The 22,221-nt window shown below is 34.5% G+C and overlaps 1 protein-coding gene across 5 annotated transcripts in view; it reads right to left on the reverse strand.

The window, feature by feature from the left end:
• PTBP2 (polypyrimidine tract binding protein 2) overlaps nucleotides 1-22,221 on the reverse strand; it is an 83,652-nt gene continuing 61,431 nt past the window's right edge. For 2 of the 5 annotated variants that reach the window (XM_012458473.3, XM_012458478.3), the window contains exons 9-14: nucleotides 9,352-9,506; nucleotides 7,827-7,860; nucleotides 7,317-7,409; nucleotides 1,945-2,161; nucleotides 1,764-1,841; nucleotides 1-1,599 (exon numbers count right to left, since the gene is read on the reverse strand). In XM_012458473.3, the coding sequence (XP_012313896.1) occupies nucleotides 1,467-1,599; nucleotides 1,764-1,841; nucleotides 1,945-2,161; nucleotides 7,317-7,409; nucleotides 7,827-7,860; nucleotides 9,352-9,506 (710 nt within the window). In that variant the 3' untranslated portion in view covers nucleotides 1-1,466. The remainder of the gene's footprint in view (nucleotides 1,600-1,763; nucleotides 1,842-1,944; nucleotides 2,162-7,316; nucleotides 7,410-7,826; nucleotides 7,861-9,351; nucleotides 9,507-22,221) is intronic. The other 3 variants (XM_012458476.3, XM_012458474.3, XM_012458475.2) reach the window with 3 other exon arrangements.

A 22,221-nucleotide genomic window follows, 5' to 3' on the forward strand; every position in this document is an offset into this window, starting at 1 on the left:
TAGAGCTACAGAAGTGTTTATTGAGCATGCTACAGAGGTAAGCAGAGTACACACAAAATGAAATTAAACAACCATCAAACCTCCCAACTTTGTTAGAAAATTAATTTTTAATTGTGCCGCTTTCAAACTATACTGAATTTTACATTTCTAAAGATGTAAAAACTCAACTAATAGAAAATATACATGACCATTCTGTCTACATAGATAACAGAATCTATGAATCTTGAAACTAAGTACATCAATTTCAAAAAGTATTGGTCATTTAAACAGAATCAACAATTCAGATTGACAAGAACTGTTCAAATTAATTTGACCTGTAGATTCTGAGCCATGTTTTTATTAAAGTCAGATCTATTCCTAAATACAAAATATTTTGAAGATTTATTAAAACTGAATATTACAATGCAAGGTAAATTAAGACTAAAGGCACATAAACTTTGGTCCCACCTGGTTGTCAGTTTTAGAAAACTGCCACAAAATTAATCTTCCTGCATATTTTCGCAGTACACTTTCTTTATCTTTGAAAAATACATGCACCAGTTCCTGAACTAGCTAGACCAGTCTGCACATGCTCAGAAATCCACAACCATATTCCAAATCTTAATTACAAACTAAGGATGGCAATATATATTTAAATGCACGTAAGTCATGTCAACTTCAAAAACATCTACGAAAAATATTCAGCCACAAACAAGACATTACTTAGTGCTGACATTTATATGATACGTCCCACAAGAGTGTGTACAAAAAGGTTAAGATTCCACAATGCTTTCCACATAGGGCTCAAACTTACAGAAATCACTTTGTTGTCTTAAGAAATTAATACTCTGCATCTTGTTAATTTTAACTAATGCCTACATTCATAACTGAATCTAGACCAGAATTGTGAGATACAAAAGGCCAATGTTTTTTTAAAGCAATAAAGCCTAAGGTAGTAAAAACTAAAAATGCTGCTTTATTCTTTCAATATCATGTATCTTATTTGAGTAAATAGAAAAAAAGGTGACAAGCCAGTAATTCAAAATAAGTTTCAAGCAGGAGAAACAAAAACTTAACCTTTTTACACACCCCTGCCTAAACATATTTTAATTCCCATGTAACAGTGTGCCCTAAACAACCAATTCCTTTTTTCTAGTAAATGCACAATAGCAACACTAGTTTTCCTTTTTAAGGCACGTATGTCAACTAAGTTGAAAAAAAAAAAAGCAAAATTAAATCGAAATTTTAAACAGACAAAAATGGCTTCCCTATAGAACAGATGAAATATAGCAGTTGATAACTCTGCCTTTACATATGCCATTTCATTTTATAACCAAGGAATGATAACAGCATGGGAGAAAAAAAAAAAAAAAGGAAACCCCCAAAAAACAGAAAAAAAATCAAACTCTGGTCCCCACTTTTCTGAACAGTCAATAGGTGATGACACTGAACAATGTGATTCACCCCCAATCTTCATCTTCCCCTTTTTAAATTGTTGACTTAGAGAAAGACACTCTCAGATGATGGTTTTCTCCAAGGTTATAATTATGAAGATCAATCAAGGCCTGAATAGCTTCTTCCACTGTTGCCATCTGAAGAAGAGCCATTTTGTGATCTCTTCTGAAACAAAATTATAAAATTAGATACTTTCTAAAAATTAGGAAGATAACTACTTGAATTTTGGCCATTCCAGAATAAAACATTTTTATAAACAAAAAGAATAAAAACTCTTTAAAGAAAACATTTATCGGGTCACTAATTTAAAGATAAGGAAGCTTGCTTACTGAAAAAACTTAAATGCTTTCACCGTGCCCCCAGTGTTAGCAAACAGTGTTCGTAGATCCTCTTCTGCTACTGATGGACTAGGAAAATTGAATGGGAAGAAAAAGTAAAGATTAATAATAAATTTCATATTTTATCAAAACAGAATGCATCTCCTTAATACACTCTAGCTTATATACTTACGGGATATTAGATAGGTGAAGGGTTGCAGAAGGAGGAAAAATGTTTTGAAAATTTTTGGATCCAGGTTTCTTAAAACGATGCAATGGGGAATTACCAAAATCTTTTGTTAGCCCTTGATCATCAAGTCCCTCTCGAGGTAGTTGTACAGTCTGATGTTTGGACAGAGTAACACGAATAATTTTTCCATACATTTTCTGTCCATTAAGATGATTCATGGCTATAAAAAAAAAAAGATGTCTATTAACAATATCAAAGCTCAAAACAAAAATACTTTAACAGTTTAAAAATTTGAATTTTCTAATGATTTAAAAATAAATCACCAATTTACCATAGCCATTGGTGACAAGACCTAAGTGTATTTTCATTTGTACTAGATAAGGCAGTCTAGCAAAAGCCAGCTACTTTCAAAGAATGAAAATTCAGATTATGAATATCTATCTTCCTCAACAATCCTGCTGATAAATTGTATAGTTAGCTACACAAGGAAGAAACTTAATAATAATCCCTAGCTCTTTTTCTCCCTCCTGCTCCACATCCTAATTGCTAAATCCTGTGATAGTCTTCCTCCTAATTATCTCTCAAATTCATGCTCTATTTCTCTACTTTTCACTGCCATTATTTTTTATCTGGATAACTCAGTCTCCTCATTTGTCTTCCTGTTGGATAATTCTTTTTTCCAATCCATTTTCTATACAGCAGCATGATGACGTTTGTAAATTACAAATCTGATCATGTCAATACCTACTTAAAACCCTTAAGGACAAAGTCTAAACTCATTATTTAACATGACTTGCACCTTTCCCAGTCTGTACAGGTTGAGTATCCTTAATGCAGAAATCCAAAATCTCAAATGTTCCAAAATCCAAAACTGAGTGCCAACATTATGTTCAAGGGAAATGCTCATTGGAGCATTTCAGATTTGGGAAGCTCAACTGGGATAACGCAAATATACAAAATCCTAACCTTTGTCTCTATCCCAGGACATAGTGCAGTGTGTGAACACAGAACATTACATGACTATTTCTTGACATAGCTGCTGGGTCATTTTTAAACTAAATGAACTGGTCTGATACTAGAAACAATTATATGTTTTATTCACCAGTCACAATAACTAAAAAGACCATTTCTAATATGTCATGCACTTTGGCTAAATCGAAAGTCTAAATGACTATAATCAACTAGGTAAAAACATGAAAGTATTAACAGTAGAGATAAATGTGGACGATCAGGAAATTGAAAATAGAACATCCACTTTCAAAGAGTTTCTAGTTTAAATGGTATACTACAGTATAATTCTGACACAGAAGATACAAAGAATTTGTTAAATCCATGAGTCTCATACTTATATGTATAAATAAGCCAATTAAATACAAAACAGATCTGAAAAGGATAATGCTGTCAAAATATGAGGTACCATTCAGAAAACAAAATTCTTATAAATTCTTTTACCTATAACTTCCTTAATTTATTTTTCTTATTATAACTACAAGACATTGAACTTACTTTCCTAATTTCAGTTTTTGACAAAGCTTTTGTTTTCTTTTTTACTTAAAAACTCTGGTATTCTAATTATCATTTCCCTTCCCCTTTAGATCACTTCGATCCTATTATCAGCAATCATCTGGCTAGAATCTCTCTCATTACCTGACTACTTCCTGAGGTAGCTGTTTGGCTATTTTGTTTTATTTTAATTCCATTCTTCAGTCATTCATCTGTTCTGCATACAGTTACTATGCCTGGGACTTTTTATTTTCTTATTCCTTCCTTCCATTATCTCAAAGCTCAGCTGTTTGTGTGTCTTTTTATTTAGACAATTTTTTCTCCTGACAACCTTAAGTCTAGACAGGCATGGTGGTGCTTGTAGTCCTAGCTACTTGGGAGGCTGAAGTGGGAGGACTGCTTGAGCCTGGAAGGTTAAGGCTGCAGCGAGCCATGAGAGCACCACTGCACTCCAGCCTGGGCAACAGGGCAAGACCCTGTCTCAAAAAACAAAAACAAACCAAAAAAACCTTTTGACTCATACAATACTGAGACTTATTTTTAAGTCTCTGGATACAGATTTTAAATGTATCCTTTTGTTATTTATCAATTCTAACTCTATTGTGCAATAGTCAGAGAATAAGGTCTGTATGATACTCTTTGAAATTAGTTGAAGCTTGCTTTACGGTTTAGTATGTCACTGATTTTTCAAAAATGTTCCATATGTGCTTAAAAACTGTGTTGGATGCATACCGTTAGACACATAATTCTGTGCAGGTAACTGTGTTGTATAATTTGTATCTTTGTTGATTTTCTTTTTTTCTGGTCAGTGTGACATGTAATTCAGAAAGGTGAATTGAAATCCACCACTATAACAGATTTGCTCAAGTTTACCTGTAGTTCCAGCCATTTATTATTTATATATTTTGAGGCTATTTCACTAGGCCCACATATATATAAATTGTTGCATCTTCCTAGTGAACCAAATCCTTTCTCAATTCTATGTCTTAACAAAGGTATTTAAGTTTCCTTTTGCTTACTATATGCCCAAAATATCAGTATCTCTTTATATCCCTTTCCTTTCAATCTTTCCATATCCTTCTGCTTTACATGTCTCTTGTAAAAATGCATTTAGGTGGCTTTTTAAATATCAAGTCTGCCAATCTTTTTAGCTGACAAATTTATTCCTTCACATTGTTCAACATTACTGATGCATCAGAATTTGATTCTATTATAATTTCTTATTTTTCCCTATTTTTCTCTGTATAATTTGCTGTTTCCCTCTCTTGCCTTTGTTTTGTTTTGGAGGAGAAGATCTCTGTTTTATGAAAACCAGGAATGCTTCAAAGTGTAGCAATTACTCATTACTCATGATAGTGTAAGTGAAAACCAGTATATACAAAAATTGTTCAGATATCATAACCACAGAATAATATGATTTCTACTCACTTTACAGAACATTTTGATATAATTTAGTAAGTAAAGGCTTATTATGAACAAGAACTAAGTTTATTTTTGAGATGTCAGCTATATATTAAATAAAAACAAGGGCATTTAAAAAATAATTCTTGAAAACATGAACTAGAGAAACTGTATTACTATGAACAAACTACTCCAGCATTTTGTTAAAATTTATTTTAATTTTTGGAGATCAATATACTATCTTTAAAGATGTGAATTTACAAATTATACAGTATTATTACCCAATAATACTCTAAGAATGATTTATATAATATTAATCTTTAAAAACATCTTAATGTTTACAACTTTTAGAACTCTGGTCTGAAACAATTTAACATGGCCTGTAAGATTTGTAACAATTCCATTCACATTTAAACATTACTGAGTATCTCTTAATTATCTGCCTATAATATAAAGCAATGAATACTCACAAAGAGTCCCTTTGAAAACCAAAAATAATAAGAACAGAGTCCAGAAACAAAAAAAATGTTTTGGCCTCCTTTATTTGTTCTCAATGGTACACCATAGAGTTTGGTGTGTGGGGCAGAGAGAAAGCGAGAGCGAGTGTGTGTTTTAAAGGAAGTGATAGTGTCAGTACATATTTTTATGGTCACACAGTTTAAGAAAGCAAAATTTACCTAGCAGCAATGAGAAATGATGAATTATTTACCACTAGATATAGTCAAAAAATAATAAGGTCTACTAGCAAGTCAAAACTTTAGTGACAATATCTTATAAAATTGGGCATAAATGATTTACAAATATAAGCACTATAAACTGAATTTTGTTCTCTCAAAATTCATATGAACTCCTAACCCCCCAATGTTTAAAAATAAGATCTTTAAGGAGGTAATTAAGGTTAAATGTGCTCATTAAGGGTGGAGCCCTGACTCAACAGGACTAGTGTCCTTATAAGAAGAAGAGACTCTTAATGTGCTTGCACAGTGGAAAGGCCACATGAAGAGACAAAGGGAAGATGGCTGGTTGCAAACCAAGAGAGACCTCACCAGAAACAATCTGCTGGCAGTTTCATCTGGGACTTCTAGATCCCAGTTTTATTTCTCGAAATTTTGTGAAAATAAATTTTTGTTGTTTCATCTGCTCAAGTCTTTGGTATTTTGGTTACGGTAGCCCAAGCAGACTACGAGTATGGCAAAAAATTAAAATATTACTTAAAACAGTCTTTACATAAAACAAAAACTATCCAGAAGATCTGAGGTAATTCTACCACAAGTAATTATCAACCATAAAGACTCTGTATCCCTTATTTAAATGACACATAATGCCACCCATAACTCAAACAATTAGGGAAAAAATGACACATTTGAGAATACTCTCACTATGAAGTATTGTCAAATGCTACTTACAATATATATAAAAACAAGAGTAATGACTATTCCCACCAGAGTACAGAAGTGTGCACAGAGAAAGAGGAAAATATATACTAAGTATCTTGAAATGATCAGAACTTTCAGATCTCTTTAAGACACGTACCACCATTTTAAAAATGAAGAGCCAGATGGATAGCTTTATACCTCATCTGAGCTTCTAAGACTATTGGAAAGGAACACTAAACTTCAAACTTACTTTCTGTTTGAAATTCAAAATTTTCTATGTGATGCCAAAGACCAAAATTGGTCTAGTATAATAAGTTGTTCATCTCTGAGTCTCAATAGGGATATAAAAGCAGAAATACACTCGTCCTTACATCAAAAATGGCAAATTTACAAATTAACAATGTGAATACAATCAGTCTGAGGTACCACTATCCTTGAATCTCAATGAACAAAACCTAAGAACATCCTGGCACTTACGGTCAATCACTAGTGTGAATGTGCAGGTGTGTTTTAGATTTACGTATTTGACTATGTACGAAGCCAAATGACAAAAAGTTTAATTAAAATAACCAATTATTTATCTAAGTAATGAAATAAAGCGTAACTTAACTACAGTACCTTTTAAGATTCCCAAAGGGATTAACAACAGTGTTTTTTAGCACAGATTTTTCATTTTGTAAAAACCTGGTATCTCAAGACTTAAGAAGAATTAAAATAACATGGCATTAGGTAGGATTCTATGGACTATATGAACAATTAATTAGCTTCTATTACAAGGAGTAGCTGGAATAAAAATCACTACTGATTTTCAATATAAATGATACAATTCTCATGTGAAACCATTACAATTTGAAAGCTAAAATCTTTTCCTATTAGAGCATTAGAGTGCATTTGAGAAATAGGAGGAGGATAGCAGAAAAACACAAATACGTTCATCACATACAACTATTCACATTAAAATGACATTTTGAGCCCTGGCCATTAAAATAAATAATTTCTTACTGATGTAAAGGGGTTTATTTTTATTTGCAGATTCACATTTTATGCATTTGAAAGCAGAACTAAAGATGTATAGATAAAACAATTTAATCTTACCAAGTTGCGACTGGTTTCCATCAGCCATCTGTATTAGAGCACTGTCTTTCTTATTGTACAAAATCTTCACACGCTGCACATCTCCATAAACACCTTTTTTGGAGCCACAGAGAGGTAATCCAAAAACGGAATTAATTTTATGTGAAAGTCACCTAAAGATTATTTTTCTGACATATCAATGAAACATTCAGACATCAACATGATCACTCATTCAATCTCATCATTCTCACAAATGAATAAAGAAGATCAAGATTTTGAACAGTGAATTTTGAAAAGAATAATTTTTGATAAACCCTCAAAGCTATGTGAATGATATTAAATTAAAGACCATGCAAAATAAATTAGCATGCATTAAAACAAATTTTGTGTCTATGGAGAGTTTTAAATAGCAAAGAAAAATAGCAAAAGATTTACTATTCAACTTTAAGCCAAAGTGCTAGCTACAAATAAGAATTAAGGTGAAACAAAAATCAAATCAATAATAAAAGTATAGTGCTAACAATAACATACCGAAGAGGGTAAACAGACTTTGGGGCGTAACCATCTTTAGAAGGAGAGAAGAGCAAGCAGCGTAAGACAAGAAGAGAGAAGAGTCGAGGAAGAGCGGAGATGAACAGATCATCCATAACGAAGGGTGGTTCCCGCAGAATGGTGAGGTGGTCATGGATCATGGTTCAAGGCGGTTAATTGGGGCAAGTTGGTCCGAGGAACATTTGTTCAAGCACAGAAGCATGAACATAGGGAATGGAGACAGGGAATGAAGACAAGGACAAGGAAAATAAAGGATAAGACAGGGAAGGGAATGGGCATTTGGGAAAAGACAAGGAAAGGGAAGGTGAACACACAGGGAAAAGGATGAAATGGGGAAGGGAAACAGCAATGCAGAAGAAAAAAATAAGGAATTGGGGAACAAAAACAAAATAAAATATAGGTCAGTACATAGGAAATGCAGGAATTTGGTCAGAAAATGGTTGGTTTATGTACTGTACAAGAAAAACTGAGTAAAATGTAGTCATCCAAGACAAATATGGGTAAAGTACATCTATATCAAAGAGTAAATACAGCATTTCATCTCAACATAGGGAAGGAAAGCATGCATAGGAATTTTAAACTTTGAACTTTCAACTGCATAAGCATGGCTGGTTATGAAATGCAGGCAAAAGTCTTAAAATAAAAACAAAGGCACTCTGATTCAAACATTTTAGCATGCAGAACTGTGAATGATAATAGTATTAAATGATAAAATAAGCTAATGTTCATATTAACAGAGGCCAATTAAAAATGAAACAAATATTCAAATTAGACATCATAAACTGATACACTGAGCTTCCCACATTTCATACCAGCGTTCATAGCATTCAAAATAAAATATACCAGACATAAAATGTACAACTAAAAAAAAACCACTTAGCAATAAATTTTATTTAACCGGGCAGGGTGGCGGGGTGGGGAGGGGGTCAGGGAGGAAGGGGTGGGGGTTAAAGTTAAAAAATATTTTTAGAAGACAATGACTAATAACTGCAAAGAAAAAATTACTAAGAAAGACTGGAAGAGTGCCTCGTCAAGATCTTTGGAAGAACCTTCAAAGAAAAATGTATTAGAGTAGTTCACATAAAAATAAGATTTAAAAAAAATGCAATGACATATAAGCATGAAATGAACAAGCAAATAATTAGAAAAGGCAAAGAGCAAAATTGTTTTACAATTAAATTTGCAAATTAGATCACATTTGCCTTTGAGAACAACAAAAAGATAAGCCAAACTACAGTACTTCACCATATTTTTCTTAGGAAAAATAGGTTAGGTTAAAAAATATACATATATAGATATAGATATAAAGAGACATGACTGTCTAAGGAAATAAAGTATTACCTAAACGATACGTAGAATTTATTCAGAAGTAGAAACATACAGAAAATACTCTGACTAATGAATGTACATAAAAAGAAAGGCAAGGGCAAAATGAAATAAACATGAAAAACTTTCACAAATGAAATGGAGTTAAAGAATAAACATTAGAGATTATTTTACTAACCTCTTCATTTAAATTGCTAACCAACAGGACTGTATTGCCACCAGCTGAGACTCCAGGCATACCCACTCGGCCAGCAGCAGCTGCAGCAGCTGCTGCAGCAGCATTTGGAATAGCCAAAGGACTCAGCGCTCCTGGAACAGCTGCAACAGGAAGCCCTAATTTTAAAATAAAGCATATTTTACGAAACACACACAAGTCGTTTACAAAAACCAATTTAAGCACGAGGGCTACATGGCTTACGGCTGACCATTCCAAATGGTTCCTGAAAGTTAATTTTTATAGTGTTTAGAAAAATTGTTTGCTGATGTGTAGTAGAGAAAAATAACTGATTTCAACAAAACCATTAATTATTTGAACTAAAGTACATACCTGTATTATGTTAAAATATCAAATACATAATACTCTATTTTCTCTGGAAAAGCAAACAAAGCGTGAAGAATTTAATTCCAAGTCACAGGCTTGGAAAATTCACTTCCATGATTTACAGTAATAAGCCAAATGTAAAAAAGTATCACTTTGACATAATGGTAATTCACTTTTTTCTGCAAGTGCTATCTTCTTCATAAACTCACACTTGAAATCAGACAAATAATTACAGCTTATGAAACAACGATAGTAGTCTTTCAACTCCTAGACATATCACTCTGATCATCATTTAATTCATGCAAATAAAGAAAATCTTAGCAAAATGTGCTTGCCTTCTTAATTACACACTCAAGTAATTATAATGAATACAAGTTTCTTCAACACAATACTCTACCAGTTGAATGAACAAGAAACCATCACTATACAACACAGATTTTGTTTCAGTATTTTCCTATCCTTTCCCAATCTATGTTACCATTTCCTTATTTTATTGTTGTAGTTTCCAGTCTTATTATTGTCCTATCTTTAAGTCACCATATCTTCAGTCACTTATTCTAGAGAGAAAACCCTTTTGTGTTAGTACCCTTCATCTACTTTTCCATTACCAATCAACTTGGAATACTTTAATCTCTTAAATTCTTACACACTAGCTTATTACTTATAAATATTGGTTTATTAAAGAAACAAGTTATATGTTCTTTTTTACCTTCCCAGCATAAAGGAACAAACACTCAAACTAAATGAAGTTGATTTCATGACATACCTGGATAGAACGGGCCCTTACCACTCTTGTTCCATAAGTTCACATTTTATTTCTTCTTTCTTTCCAGCTTTCGGTTGCATTTCGTAAGAATCTGCTGTTATCTTCGGTTTTAGAAATCTTATTCTTTTAAGTCAAGTTTTTGATCTTTTTACTTTATAGAAACTACTATGACCTTTCACTGGCAGTCAGAAGTGCTCTTTAATATTCACAATCCTTAACCTAAGTTTTTGACTTATAAAACTTTTTTCCTCCAATCACCTTTTAATTCAGCCTTTCTCTCTTCTGAGAACTCTGTCAGTTGCATATGATTCTCATTTAACACTTCTGCTCTTGATGAGTCTTTTTTCACAGCTTTTTGCCTATACCTTTTTTTTTTTTTAGGATCTCTTTTTCTTTCTTTGCCATCTTTTTTTACGACTTTACACTTTGGAAAATTTCCAACATATACAAAAGTAAAGAGACTAGAATAACCTATCTCTACGTAGCCATCACCCAGGTTTAACAATAAGCAACTCATGGCCAGTCTTGTTTCATCTCCTTATCCATTTTGTTCTTAAAGTACATTCCAGAAATTAGGATCTAATTTTAAAGTAGAAAATTCTTGTGTTTAATACTTACTAATGCACAACAATCTTCAGTGTGTCTTTGAATACACCAGTATGGATCTTTTCAACCAAATAATCTACCGCACTATCCTCCCCGTAAGCTGTTCTCATCTAACATTCAATGGATATGTTCATTTGTTATCAGTATACATTCCTAATTCCTTTGCATGCATTCCTACACACAACACTTTTTTCTTGCACAGTCTTGAAAAGTGACCTCCCCACACTGTGACACTATTCTTCAGTATTTTCAGATAACTCTGACTGAATGCATAAAATATTCAACTAAAAGTTGACAATACAATTAGTAGCAGCAACTCCAGATGTAGTCATTATATTGTCAAATCATTCCCTTATTTTCCTGCCTTTAATTAGCTACCTTTTAGGAAAAACAGTAACCTAAAATTCTATTAAATTCCATAGTCTTTATGAGATCCAACTGATGGCAAACAAATACAAAACCATCAACTTCGATACATGGCATGCAGAAGTAGTTCAGTACCAAGCCTCAAATTCCCTTTTTAACAATAAAAAGCCTGTTTTTAAAAAGTCTGACAAAGATATTTGGACTAGATCTTTCCCACAATAAAAAATTAAATCACTTTAATTTCTAGTTTCATTTTTAATTCTAACAGGAAGAAGCAATTATAAGGGCCCACTGAGACAAAAAATCTTAACTGAGTAATTATAATTAGTTACCAGAATTAAAATAATCTAAAAAACCTCCTAATCACTAGCATTTTCTCTGTACACCTCTTGACTCTTATAACCATCCACTGTTTATTAAAATACTCTGTATCTCCTACTTATTTACTACAATTGTCTTAAACTTTGTATCCCACAGTGAAAAGTTCTCAAGCTTTTTGGTCTCGGGCTCCCTTTAAAGTCTTAAAAACTATGGAGGATCACAAGAAGTTTTTGTTAATTTGGGTTCTATTAATGGTTATCATTTCAGAAATTAAAACCAAGAACTTTTTAAAAGCACACAAACACACTTTCTTTCTTTTCTTTTCTTTTTTTGAGACAAGACTTGCTCTGTCACCAGGCGCCAGGCTGGATGGAGTACAGTGGCACGATCTCAGCTCACTGCAACCTCCGCCTCCCAGGTTCAAGCAATTCTCCTGCCTCAGTCTCCTGGGTAGCTGAGACTACAGGTGTAAGCCACCAGGCGCAACTAATTTTTGTTTTATATTTTAGCAGAGACGGGGTTTCACCATGTTGGCCAGGATGGTCTCGATCTCTTGACCTCGTGATCCACTCGCCTCGGCCTCCCAAAGTGCTGGGATTACAGGCGTGAGCCACCATGCCCAGCCTCACACTTTCACACATACTATTAGCCTTCAGAGTGATACCACTGTATGCTATTAAGACAAAAAGTCAAAAAGGCAAAATACATTTTAGTACTACCGTGAAAAGTAATACTAAACTGTGTGGGCCCTCTATGAGGATCTCAGGAACTCTCACAGATCTCTGGACAACCAACATTTGCAAAATGCTACCAAATATATGCTTTATATATATGGACTGCTCAGAAATTATTAAGGAATTTAAAAGATACATTTACTCACTTCAAATAAAAGAAAATGCTGTAATATATGACATATATATATATATATATATATATTTTTTTTGAAATGCAGTCTTGCTCTGTCACTAGGGTGGAGTGCAGTGGCGTGATTTTGGCTCACTGCAACCTCCGCCTCCCAGGTTCAAGCAATTCTCCTGCCTCAGCCTCCTCAGTAGCTGGGACTATAGGTGCACACCATCACACCCAGCTAATTTTTGTATTTTTAGTAGAGATGGGGTTTCACCATGTTGGCCAGGATGGTCTCGACCTCTTGATCTTGTGATCTGCCTGCCCCAGCAAAAATAATAAGGTGATCAGTAACTCCCCCCACCCCACCAAAAAAAAGACAACTGTTTTCAAAATACACTTATTTCATTTCTTGAAATCAGGGTTTTCCATGCCGGTATAATATCGTTTAGAACATCAAGCCTTATCATGGAAAAACAGTAATTGAGAATTAAAATAATTAGTTAATAATTAAACTTATAATGGTAATTGAGAATTATAAGTCTAGGCTAAAGCTCCCCAACTCTTCATTTTTTGAGAAAAGGTTTGCTCTGTCACCCAGGCAAGAATGTGGTGGCGTGATCTTGGCTCACTACAGTCTTGATCTTCTGGGATCAAGCAATCCTCCCACCTCAGCCTACAGGCACATGCCACAGGGTCTGGCTAATTTTTTTTTTTTTAGTTTTAGTAGAGACCAAGATCTCACTACATTGCTCAGGCTGGTCTCAAACTGCTGGCCTCAAGCAATCCTCCCACCTTGACCTCTCAAAGTGCTGGGATTACAGATGTGAGCAAAATGCCTGGCCTAAAGCCCTTTTTAGTGTGACAGACCTGAGACATTAAAAAATAATAGTAATAAAAAGGCTGGGTGTGGTGGCTCATGCCTATAATCCCAACACTTTGGGAGGCCGAGGCAGGTGGATCACGAGGTCAAGAGATGGAGATCATCCTGGCCAACATGGTGAAACCCCATCTCTACTAAAAATACAAAAATTAGCTGGGCGTGGTGCCACAGACTTGTAGTCCCAGCAGCTCAGGAAACTGAGGCAGGAGAATCACTTGAACCCAGAAGGCAGAGGTTGCACTGAGCTGAGATCCAGCCACTGCACTCCAGCCTGGTGACAAAGCAAGACTCCGTCTGAAAATAAATAAATAAGTAAGTAAGTAAGTAAGTAAGTAAATAAGCAAGCCAGAGAATGCCACATTTTACTTAACAATCTTGTATTTTTTAGTAAGACTACCAATCTTCTAGTGAGAAAAATTTGGGTTCAAAATAGAAGAATTTACCTCTTTCTAACTAAGGAGGTAACAAAAATCTTACCAAAAAGTCATGCAAGCTGTGAGGTCCCCACTGTCTGAATGCTAATTTAGTCTCCTCACTTGTCCATTTACTTCCACCATTCTTTGCCACCCTGTCAGGTGATCTATTATGCCAAATGATCCTTCCTTTTACAAAGTTCATAGTATGGTGTAAGAATGTTTTAACAGGTAAGAGGAGCCACCACCTGTCCTTAATGCCTAGTATGTAGTTCTCTTTCATTATTTCCTCCCCTCAGCTGATAACTTAGAAAAACGACTTAGGCTATCTTTACAGTTCTAAATCACTGGAGTAGTCTAAGATTTTGTTGGACTTTTAAAGCCTCTGAAGTCTCCAATTTCCCTCAATATTCTTTTCTCTGAAAAATTACTTTGTCAATCAGGTATTTTAACGTTTAATCTAAATGCTGTCTGCTGCAATAAAAATATAAAAATCTACAAAATATTTCATGATGCCCTATTTGTATCATAATAATACATTCTATAAAATAATTCTGTTCTTAACTCCAAGCTAAATAAGAGGACAATAAACTCACCATAGCCCTTTGTAAAAGTTATATGAAGTATATTCCACATATTATATACCCTGGCTCTAACAGATTTTTTTTAGTTACAGAAATTTTAATTTTAACTTCAATGATTTTCGTCTTTAAGGCAGTAGATATGCTGGGAAAAAACTGTTTACACATATTGATGAGGAGGAATAAAAATGCTTGATCTATTCTAGGGATTGTTAGAAGGATAAAATAATGTAAAAGAGCTTCATAAACTACAATGTGCTGAAGAAAATAAGGTGTTGCAGGAATCTTTTTCATGTGAAATGGCCCACATCAGCTGGGTCACCCAGACATTTTGATTAACTCAGCAATCTCCTAAATTTCTCATGTTAGTTCTGACACTATTATTACTAACCTTTCCTCCACGGAAACTGATGGATGCCCAGCCATGTATATGACAAGAGAACCTAAGTCCACAGAGAAGTGATATAAATTATGTATCTATTCTCTTTCATATATTACACTGAAACACATAGGTATCCCCTAACCTTGTTCATTTCAACTGAAGAATTACTGTTTTTGTTAATTAAATCATTTAGAAATTGTATATATAATTTTTATGTATTTTAAAAGGTTTAGATTTACAAAAATTTAAGACATTACACAGTTCTTACATAACCTGGAAACCCCAATTCCCCCATTATTAGCACCATACACTGTAAGGTGTTGAAATTTATTAGTTGTTACAATTAATCAACCAATATTGATAAATCAAAAGTCCATTCTTGGCTGGGCGAGGTGGCTCACGCCTGTAATCCCAGCACTTTGGGAGGCCAAGGTGGGCAGATTACGAGGTCAAGAGATCGAGACCATCGTGGCCAACATGGTGAAACCCCGTCTCTATTAAAAATACAAAAATTAGCTGGGCATGGTGGCGCACACCTGTAATTCCAGCTACTCAAAAGGTTAAGGCAGGAGAAGTACTTGAACCAGGGAGGAAGAGGTTGCAGTGAGCCAAGGTAGTGCCACTGCACTCCAGCCTGGCAGCTGGCAACAGAGCAAGACTCTGTCTCAAAAAAAAAAAAAAAAATCCATTCTTTATCAGATTTCCTCAATTTGCATCTAATGTCCCTTTTTTGTTGTTCCAGTATCTCCTATTACATTTAATCATCATGTCTCCTTAGGTTCCCCTTACTTGTAAGAGTTTAATCTACGAGTTTGAAGAACGTCAAATTTATCCTTCCACTTCCCACTCTAAAACTTCCATCCAAAGTAATTTACATGATTTCTTTTGGCCTTACTTCTTTTACCTGTTCATGACATCTGGTAGTTAGTAGTCTTGTGTACTACTGAACAGAAGAGGATTAGTGGTGGGACTCCAAAGTCCCTTCTAATTCTTTTTTTTTTTTCCTTTTTTTTTGTTTGAGATGGAGTTTCACTGTCGCCCAGGCTGGAGTGCAATGGCGTGACCTCAGCTCACTGCAACCTCCACCTCCCAGGTTCAAGTGATTCTCCTGCCTCAGTCTCCTGAGTAGCTGAGATTACAGGCGCCTGCTATCACATTGGGCTAATTTTGTATTCTTAGTAGAGACAGGGTTTCATCATGCTGGTTTTTAACTACTGACCTCAAGTCTCATCATGCTGGTTTTTGAACTACTTGGCCTCCCAAAGTGCTGGGGTTACAGGTGTAAGCCACCGCTCCTGGCCACCCCATCTAATTCTTAAAGTATAGTCAGCCCTCTATAGGTCTGGGTTCCGATTCAACCAACCTTGGATCAAAAATATTTGGGGGAAAAAACGATGGCTGCATCTGTACTGCACACATATAGAAAGTTGCTCTTGTCATTTATTATCTAAACAATACAGTGTAACAACCATTTACATAGCATTTATATTGTTTTGGGTAATATAAGTAATCTAGAGATGATTTAAAGTACATATAAGAGGTTGTGCATAGGTCATATACAAACACTATACCATTTTATACAAGGTACTTGAGCATCAGTGGATTTTAGTATCCAGGGTGTGTTTGGGAGTGGGAGTAGGGGTGGCGTGGGGCTGTGTGTGTCCTAGAACCAATCTCCCATGCATACCAAGGGGTCTTGAAGGCACTTTTTATATTTTATTTTCTGATTTGAAAATAAAAATTTTACTTTTCATAAGCATGATAAATGCTATTCTTTCCTGAAACAATTCAATTCTCTTCCTCTTCCACCAACCTTCCCTTCAGTTCTTATTTTGCCCTATGGAATCCATTCTCTTCTACCATAACTTTTACTCTACCTGTTCCTCAGAAAAACTTTTTAATTAAAAACTTACTTTTCTTCCACCAATGAAACTTCTACAAACCCCTCAAAAATTCATTAGTCTCCCTTAACTTTTCTCCAAAGAAAAGAATAAGGATGCATCACGCATCACTTTACCTCACCACCCAATGTTACTTTCAAACTGCTGTTGTTCTACCACCATCAATGAGGATGACTTCTGATGTCAATACCACCTAATCATAACACACTTTCTCCCATCAAAGTAGCCACTGGGTCACTGGGACATCTTCACTCATTACATAAAGACTTTAGCACCTGGTTTTATTTCCTTCTTCTCCAGTCCCTGCATCATCCTATGACCTTTCCAACACGCTGGCCTCACAATTTCTTAATAACGTCTACTTTGATGGTTTTTACAACATCAATCCATATTAGCAACTTCTTTTGCTACATCTTTTTCTTTCCTGTGTCACTTTTTGTAATGGTCATTCATGTAACACTTACATCTCCTTTCCTAACTTCATTCTTCTTGATCCTCCTATTCCCACATAACCACTAAACACACTTTTGGCCTTTATGGTGACCAGTTCCTTTATATGCTCCCTGGGCTTGACTTTACCATATAGCCTAAGCTTGAGCCAACATGCTGCTCATCTGCTACTATTACTTTGATGTCATGCAATTTCAGACTTAGATAAATCCAGTCTTACATTCTGTCCATGCTTTCATGTGGGCTTAATGAATTATGAGAGTGAAAACACATATGCCCCACAAAGGCTAATTCTAGAAATATTTTGTTATCCACTTTTAGCTGAATTTTCAGTCCATTTTTGAGAGTTCCCCCAAATCCAGTAGTATTAAGTCTACTTTCCTACTTTCAACTTGTTCAGCAAGTGTCTTACAATATTCAGAACAGAATTCTCTCAAATTTTTCAGCTACCTTCAAAATCCTCACTGCTTTCAGCTGTTCTTCCTTCTCCCTTCCTTTATAAAGACACATAATGGTGAGAGGAAAGAAAAAGACTATAGAACTGATTATTTCAGTTCTGCTTCCAGCTCTGCACCTAATTTTTTTTTTTTTTTTTTTTGGTGGAGATGGGGCCTTGCCATGTTGTCCAGGCTGGTCTAAAAATCTTGGCCTCAAGCAATTCTGCTGCCTCAGCCTTCCAAAGAGCTGGGACTGGAGGTGTGAGCCACCATGCCCAGTCAATACACCTACATTTCTAAGTGAACTTGATAAAAAATTCCTTCTGGTTCTAACAATGGTCCTAAAAAGTATCTCTATATTTAAATCCTAACATGTCCATTATACTACTGATCTAATCCTTACAATCAATTCTAGGACTTAAATTAGCCTTAGAAACAAATACTAGGTTAACAGGTAGCAAGCATTTACTATATGCCAGGCACTGTGCAAAGTTCTTTGCACATATTAACACATTTAATCCTCACAACAGCCTTAAATGATAGGGATTATTATCAATATGCCCATTACAAGCATGGAAATTGAGAGGATTTCAAGGCCATGTTTTAAATGATTATACATACTACCTCACTGCAAACATTCCCCCCAGCAGGTCCTGCTTTACTCCTGAACTACCATCCTATTTCTTCTTCCTTTCTATGGCACACTTCTTTAAAGAGTATTAGATACTTGTTCATCACATTTATATCCTTAATGCCTTGTAATCTGATTTATACATGCTTGTGAATAATCTTATGTAACTACTGTACTCAACAATTACTACTAATTTTAATCCTATTTATCTGATCCCTAGATTCCTTTTTATTTTATCTATAACATAAATATGCACTGCTTAAAGTTTAATTACAAATGCTTTAATCTTCTTGCTTTTTTATACCTGGGAAATCTTATACCAAAATTTTAAGTACCACATCTCTGGCCTCTGAATTCACAACTCCACAGAACTCTTGCCCAAGTCTTCAGTTGAATTTCCTACTGCTCAGTGGACTCCTCCACATGCTTCATTTTTCTCATAAGCAATCATATCAGTAAGATGCCAAGTCCTATTACTTTTACATGAAATTTTCCCCACATTTCTTACTTTGTATTCTCATTTCATGCTCCTAACCTAGATTTATACTTACATCTTACTTAGACTAACAGTATCCTACCTGGAATGCTTAGTCTCCATTTTCACTTCTCCAACATACACAGTTGGTTTCTTAAAACTAAACTGGTCATTTTTACCCAACTGCTTAAAAATGGTGATGAATCCTTCACAGCAATGGTTCTTAACTCATCCCTCTTTGATAATCTGAAAGAAGTCAAACATCTAAAACTTGGTTCATAACATTATCAAATGGTCACAGATACTCCTGACACTCATCTTCTAGCCATAAAGGAGTCCAATAATTCCCATGTAAAATTCATACTCCTTGGATAAACATCGGTTTTAAGATCTTGTCCCATAATACTTTCTGGCATCATTACCTTTCATTTTTTTCCATTATCCTGTTCGTCACACATAACTGAATGTTTGTCACTCCTAAAATATGACATATACTCTATCACATTTAATCATGCTATGTTTTTGGCCCATAAAGCACTCCCAATTTCTCCTTTTGTTAATGGATCACTCATTTCATTATGTGCTAATAACCACACTAACTCCACTATATATTTCACTTTGTCTCCAATTATATCTAACTCATGTTTGCTGTCTCCGATTATAAGCTTTATGAGAAAAGAAACCTTGTTATTCTTCTGAGTCCCTGCAGTGTCTAGCATAATGTTAAAACAACTCCTGAATAATACAACAAATGAATAAACCAGATGACACTGAAGTGAGCCAACATCCTTCTAGGGATATGAAATGTTCATGGTAATTAATTGAGACTAAGAAGAAAACCTAGAAATTGGAGCCAATAGAAAGGTGGATTCTGACAGAGAAAAAGGGTACCAATTTTAAATTAAAATCAAGATCAACAGAAAAAAAACCTGAAAGGGACAGAATTATGATGAGAAAAAAACTCGGGGAAAAAAGGTCAAGAGATAATCTAAATGAAATTTCATATATGTAACTAATGTCTTTTAGAGTTGCTAGTGAAAATCTTGTGCATAACCTTTACCTCCCTGGAAAGAAGCACATTTTATACTGTGGTCGCAAACATATATAGTTGTTTCTCTACTAAATGCAGAAGCAGCAGAAGTATTTTCTTTGCTATTGTCGACTCTTAAAAACACAATTTCTTCAATAAAATCTACAGTGTGATTTGAATTAAACCTATCTTTATGTCGAAGATTTTCATTATGCAAAGGCTGGGGTTGATTACCATAGAATTCAGGCTGTTTGGCCTTAAAAATACTAACTCTAAGATGAATATGAGAGAGGTCTTTAAGTATCTGACAGGTTGTCATAGAAATGGAGAAGGCAATGGAAGGTAAGTATTAATAAATTAAATACATTTCTTAAAACTACAGCTGAGAACAATACAACAGGTAAATATAATGGATCCATTTAAGCAAGAGTATATGAAAAGTTCTTAATAGATAATTACATAGTCTTAACTATCTGCCCTGGATAGTTAAACCTATGAAAAACATTTTATAGTCCTATAGTAATAAGCGTATTTCATCGAAAATGCTGGTCAGTATGTAAATAGGAACTGATGTAGTAACATTTCTTTCTCATCTGTAGCCCATAATACCTTCAAAGTACTCAACTACCATCAAACGTATTTCCTTTACTGAGATGATAAAAATTATTCCAGATGTAAAACACATTCATTTAAATAATACTTATAATGGAATTAAGAGTTGAATAGCTCTCCAAAAGACACAGCTTCAAATTAATTTGTGACTCAAAAGTAAAAATTTGCCAGGCATGGTGGCTCACACCTATAATGCCAGCACTTTGGGAGGCCGTGGAGGATGGATCACAAGGTCAGGAGTTCAAGACTAGCTTGGCCAAAAGGGTGAAACCCCATCTCTACTAAAAGTACAAAAATTAGCTGGGCATGGTGATGTGTGCCTGTAATTCCAGCTCCCTGGGAGGCTGAGGCAGGAGAATTGCTTGAACCTGGACCCGGGAGGCGGAGGTTGCAGTGAAGCAAGATCGTGCCACTGCACTCCAGCCTAGGCTACAGAGCGAGACTGTCTCAAAAAAAAAAAAAAAAAAAGTAAAAAAAAATTTTATCCAGTGGTAAAAATTTTTAAATGAACAATTCTGTCTACTTCAGCTCTTCCAATGTTTGTTCCAAAAGACACATTTTAAAATTAAGAATTAACATTTTAAGCATTAAGCTATAGGAAAGTAGAGGACAATTCAAAAATCCAAATAACTCAGTTGTACACATAGAGAAGAGGCATGCTCCAAATAGTTTTTACTTCTTAGATATTAAAACACATGAAACGAGAAAGTCAAAGTTACAGGACAGTTAGGATAGGTATTTTCGTGTGAACTCTGCCCAAATATTTCTGATTTGTTTATGTTGAAACTAATAAAATACTGATTTTTAATTTACATGTATTTTTTATTTTGGTGTTAGTGTGGCAGTCAGCAATGTGCTTTAAAATCTATGTATTTTTAATATTTCTGGGAAATACTTGTAGCATGTTTATGTATGTGTGATTACTTTAGTCTTTTCTGGGGGGATAGCTTTCAAATATGACTGCAATAGATGAGTTTTTTGGTTTAATTTTATGGCTATTTGCTATAATTAGTCTTAATATTATAGAAGAGGATTTTGAAAAAATAAGATTTTGACATATAAATTTTAATGTGTTTGATAAAAAATAAATTGTTTATTATGTTTTGATTTGCATATTACATATCCACCCCTATTTTATACCCAAATTTGAATGAATATATCAACAATACTCACTTTTGGTTTTATAACCAATAAGATGATCAGACTAAATACTGAATGGACTTGGTAACAAAAAATATCTTAGTATGCCAAAAAAAAAATAAGAAGAAAGCAAAAATGATGGGACTTACATTTTTACTACATGTATAATGTATTGATAACTATTCTACGGGGAAGAAGACGACAGGCTAAAATGTCAAGCTAATCTAATTTTACTCCACTAGTTAGGAGTATGGGCTTTGGAACTAGACTACCTGACTGAGTGCTGGGGCTGGGCCATTCAAAAGTTGAGGGAATCTGAGCAAACTGCTCTTTGTGCCCTACTTTCCAAATCTGTACAACAGGGTTGATAATGTTAACTACATTTAGAGATGATGTATTAACTTATCTGTAAAGGGCTAAGAACAGTGCCTGACATAGAAAACACAAAAATGGCTAGCTAGTGTTAATATTCATACACCTCCAACTTTTGGCTCCTGGGATTGAGACAATTTCATTCTAAACTATAGTATTTTAAATGTTTGTGCCACAAAATAATGACATGAAAAACTCTAAGCAACAGAGGTGGAATCTAAGTAATTAGTACTAAGTTAGTAATTTTCAAGTTATTCCTAGGGTGGCAACTGTTGCAAAGGGATCTATCTAAGCA

Source organism: Aotus nancymaae, unplaced genomic scaffold, assembly GCF_030222135.1.
Source record: "Aotus nancymaae isolate 86718 unplaced genomic scaffold, 86718_ANA_hifiasm-v0.15.2.pri h1tg000103l, whole genome shotgun sequence".
Classification (NCBI taxonomy): domain Eukaryota; kingdom Metazoa; phylum Chordata; class Mammalia; order Primates; family Aotidae; genus Aotus; species Aotus nancymaae.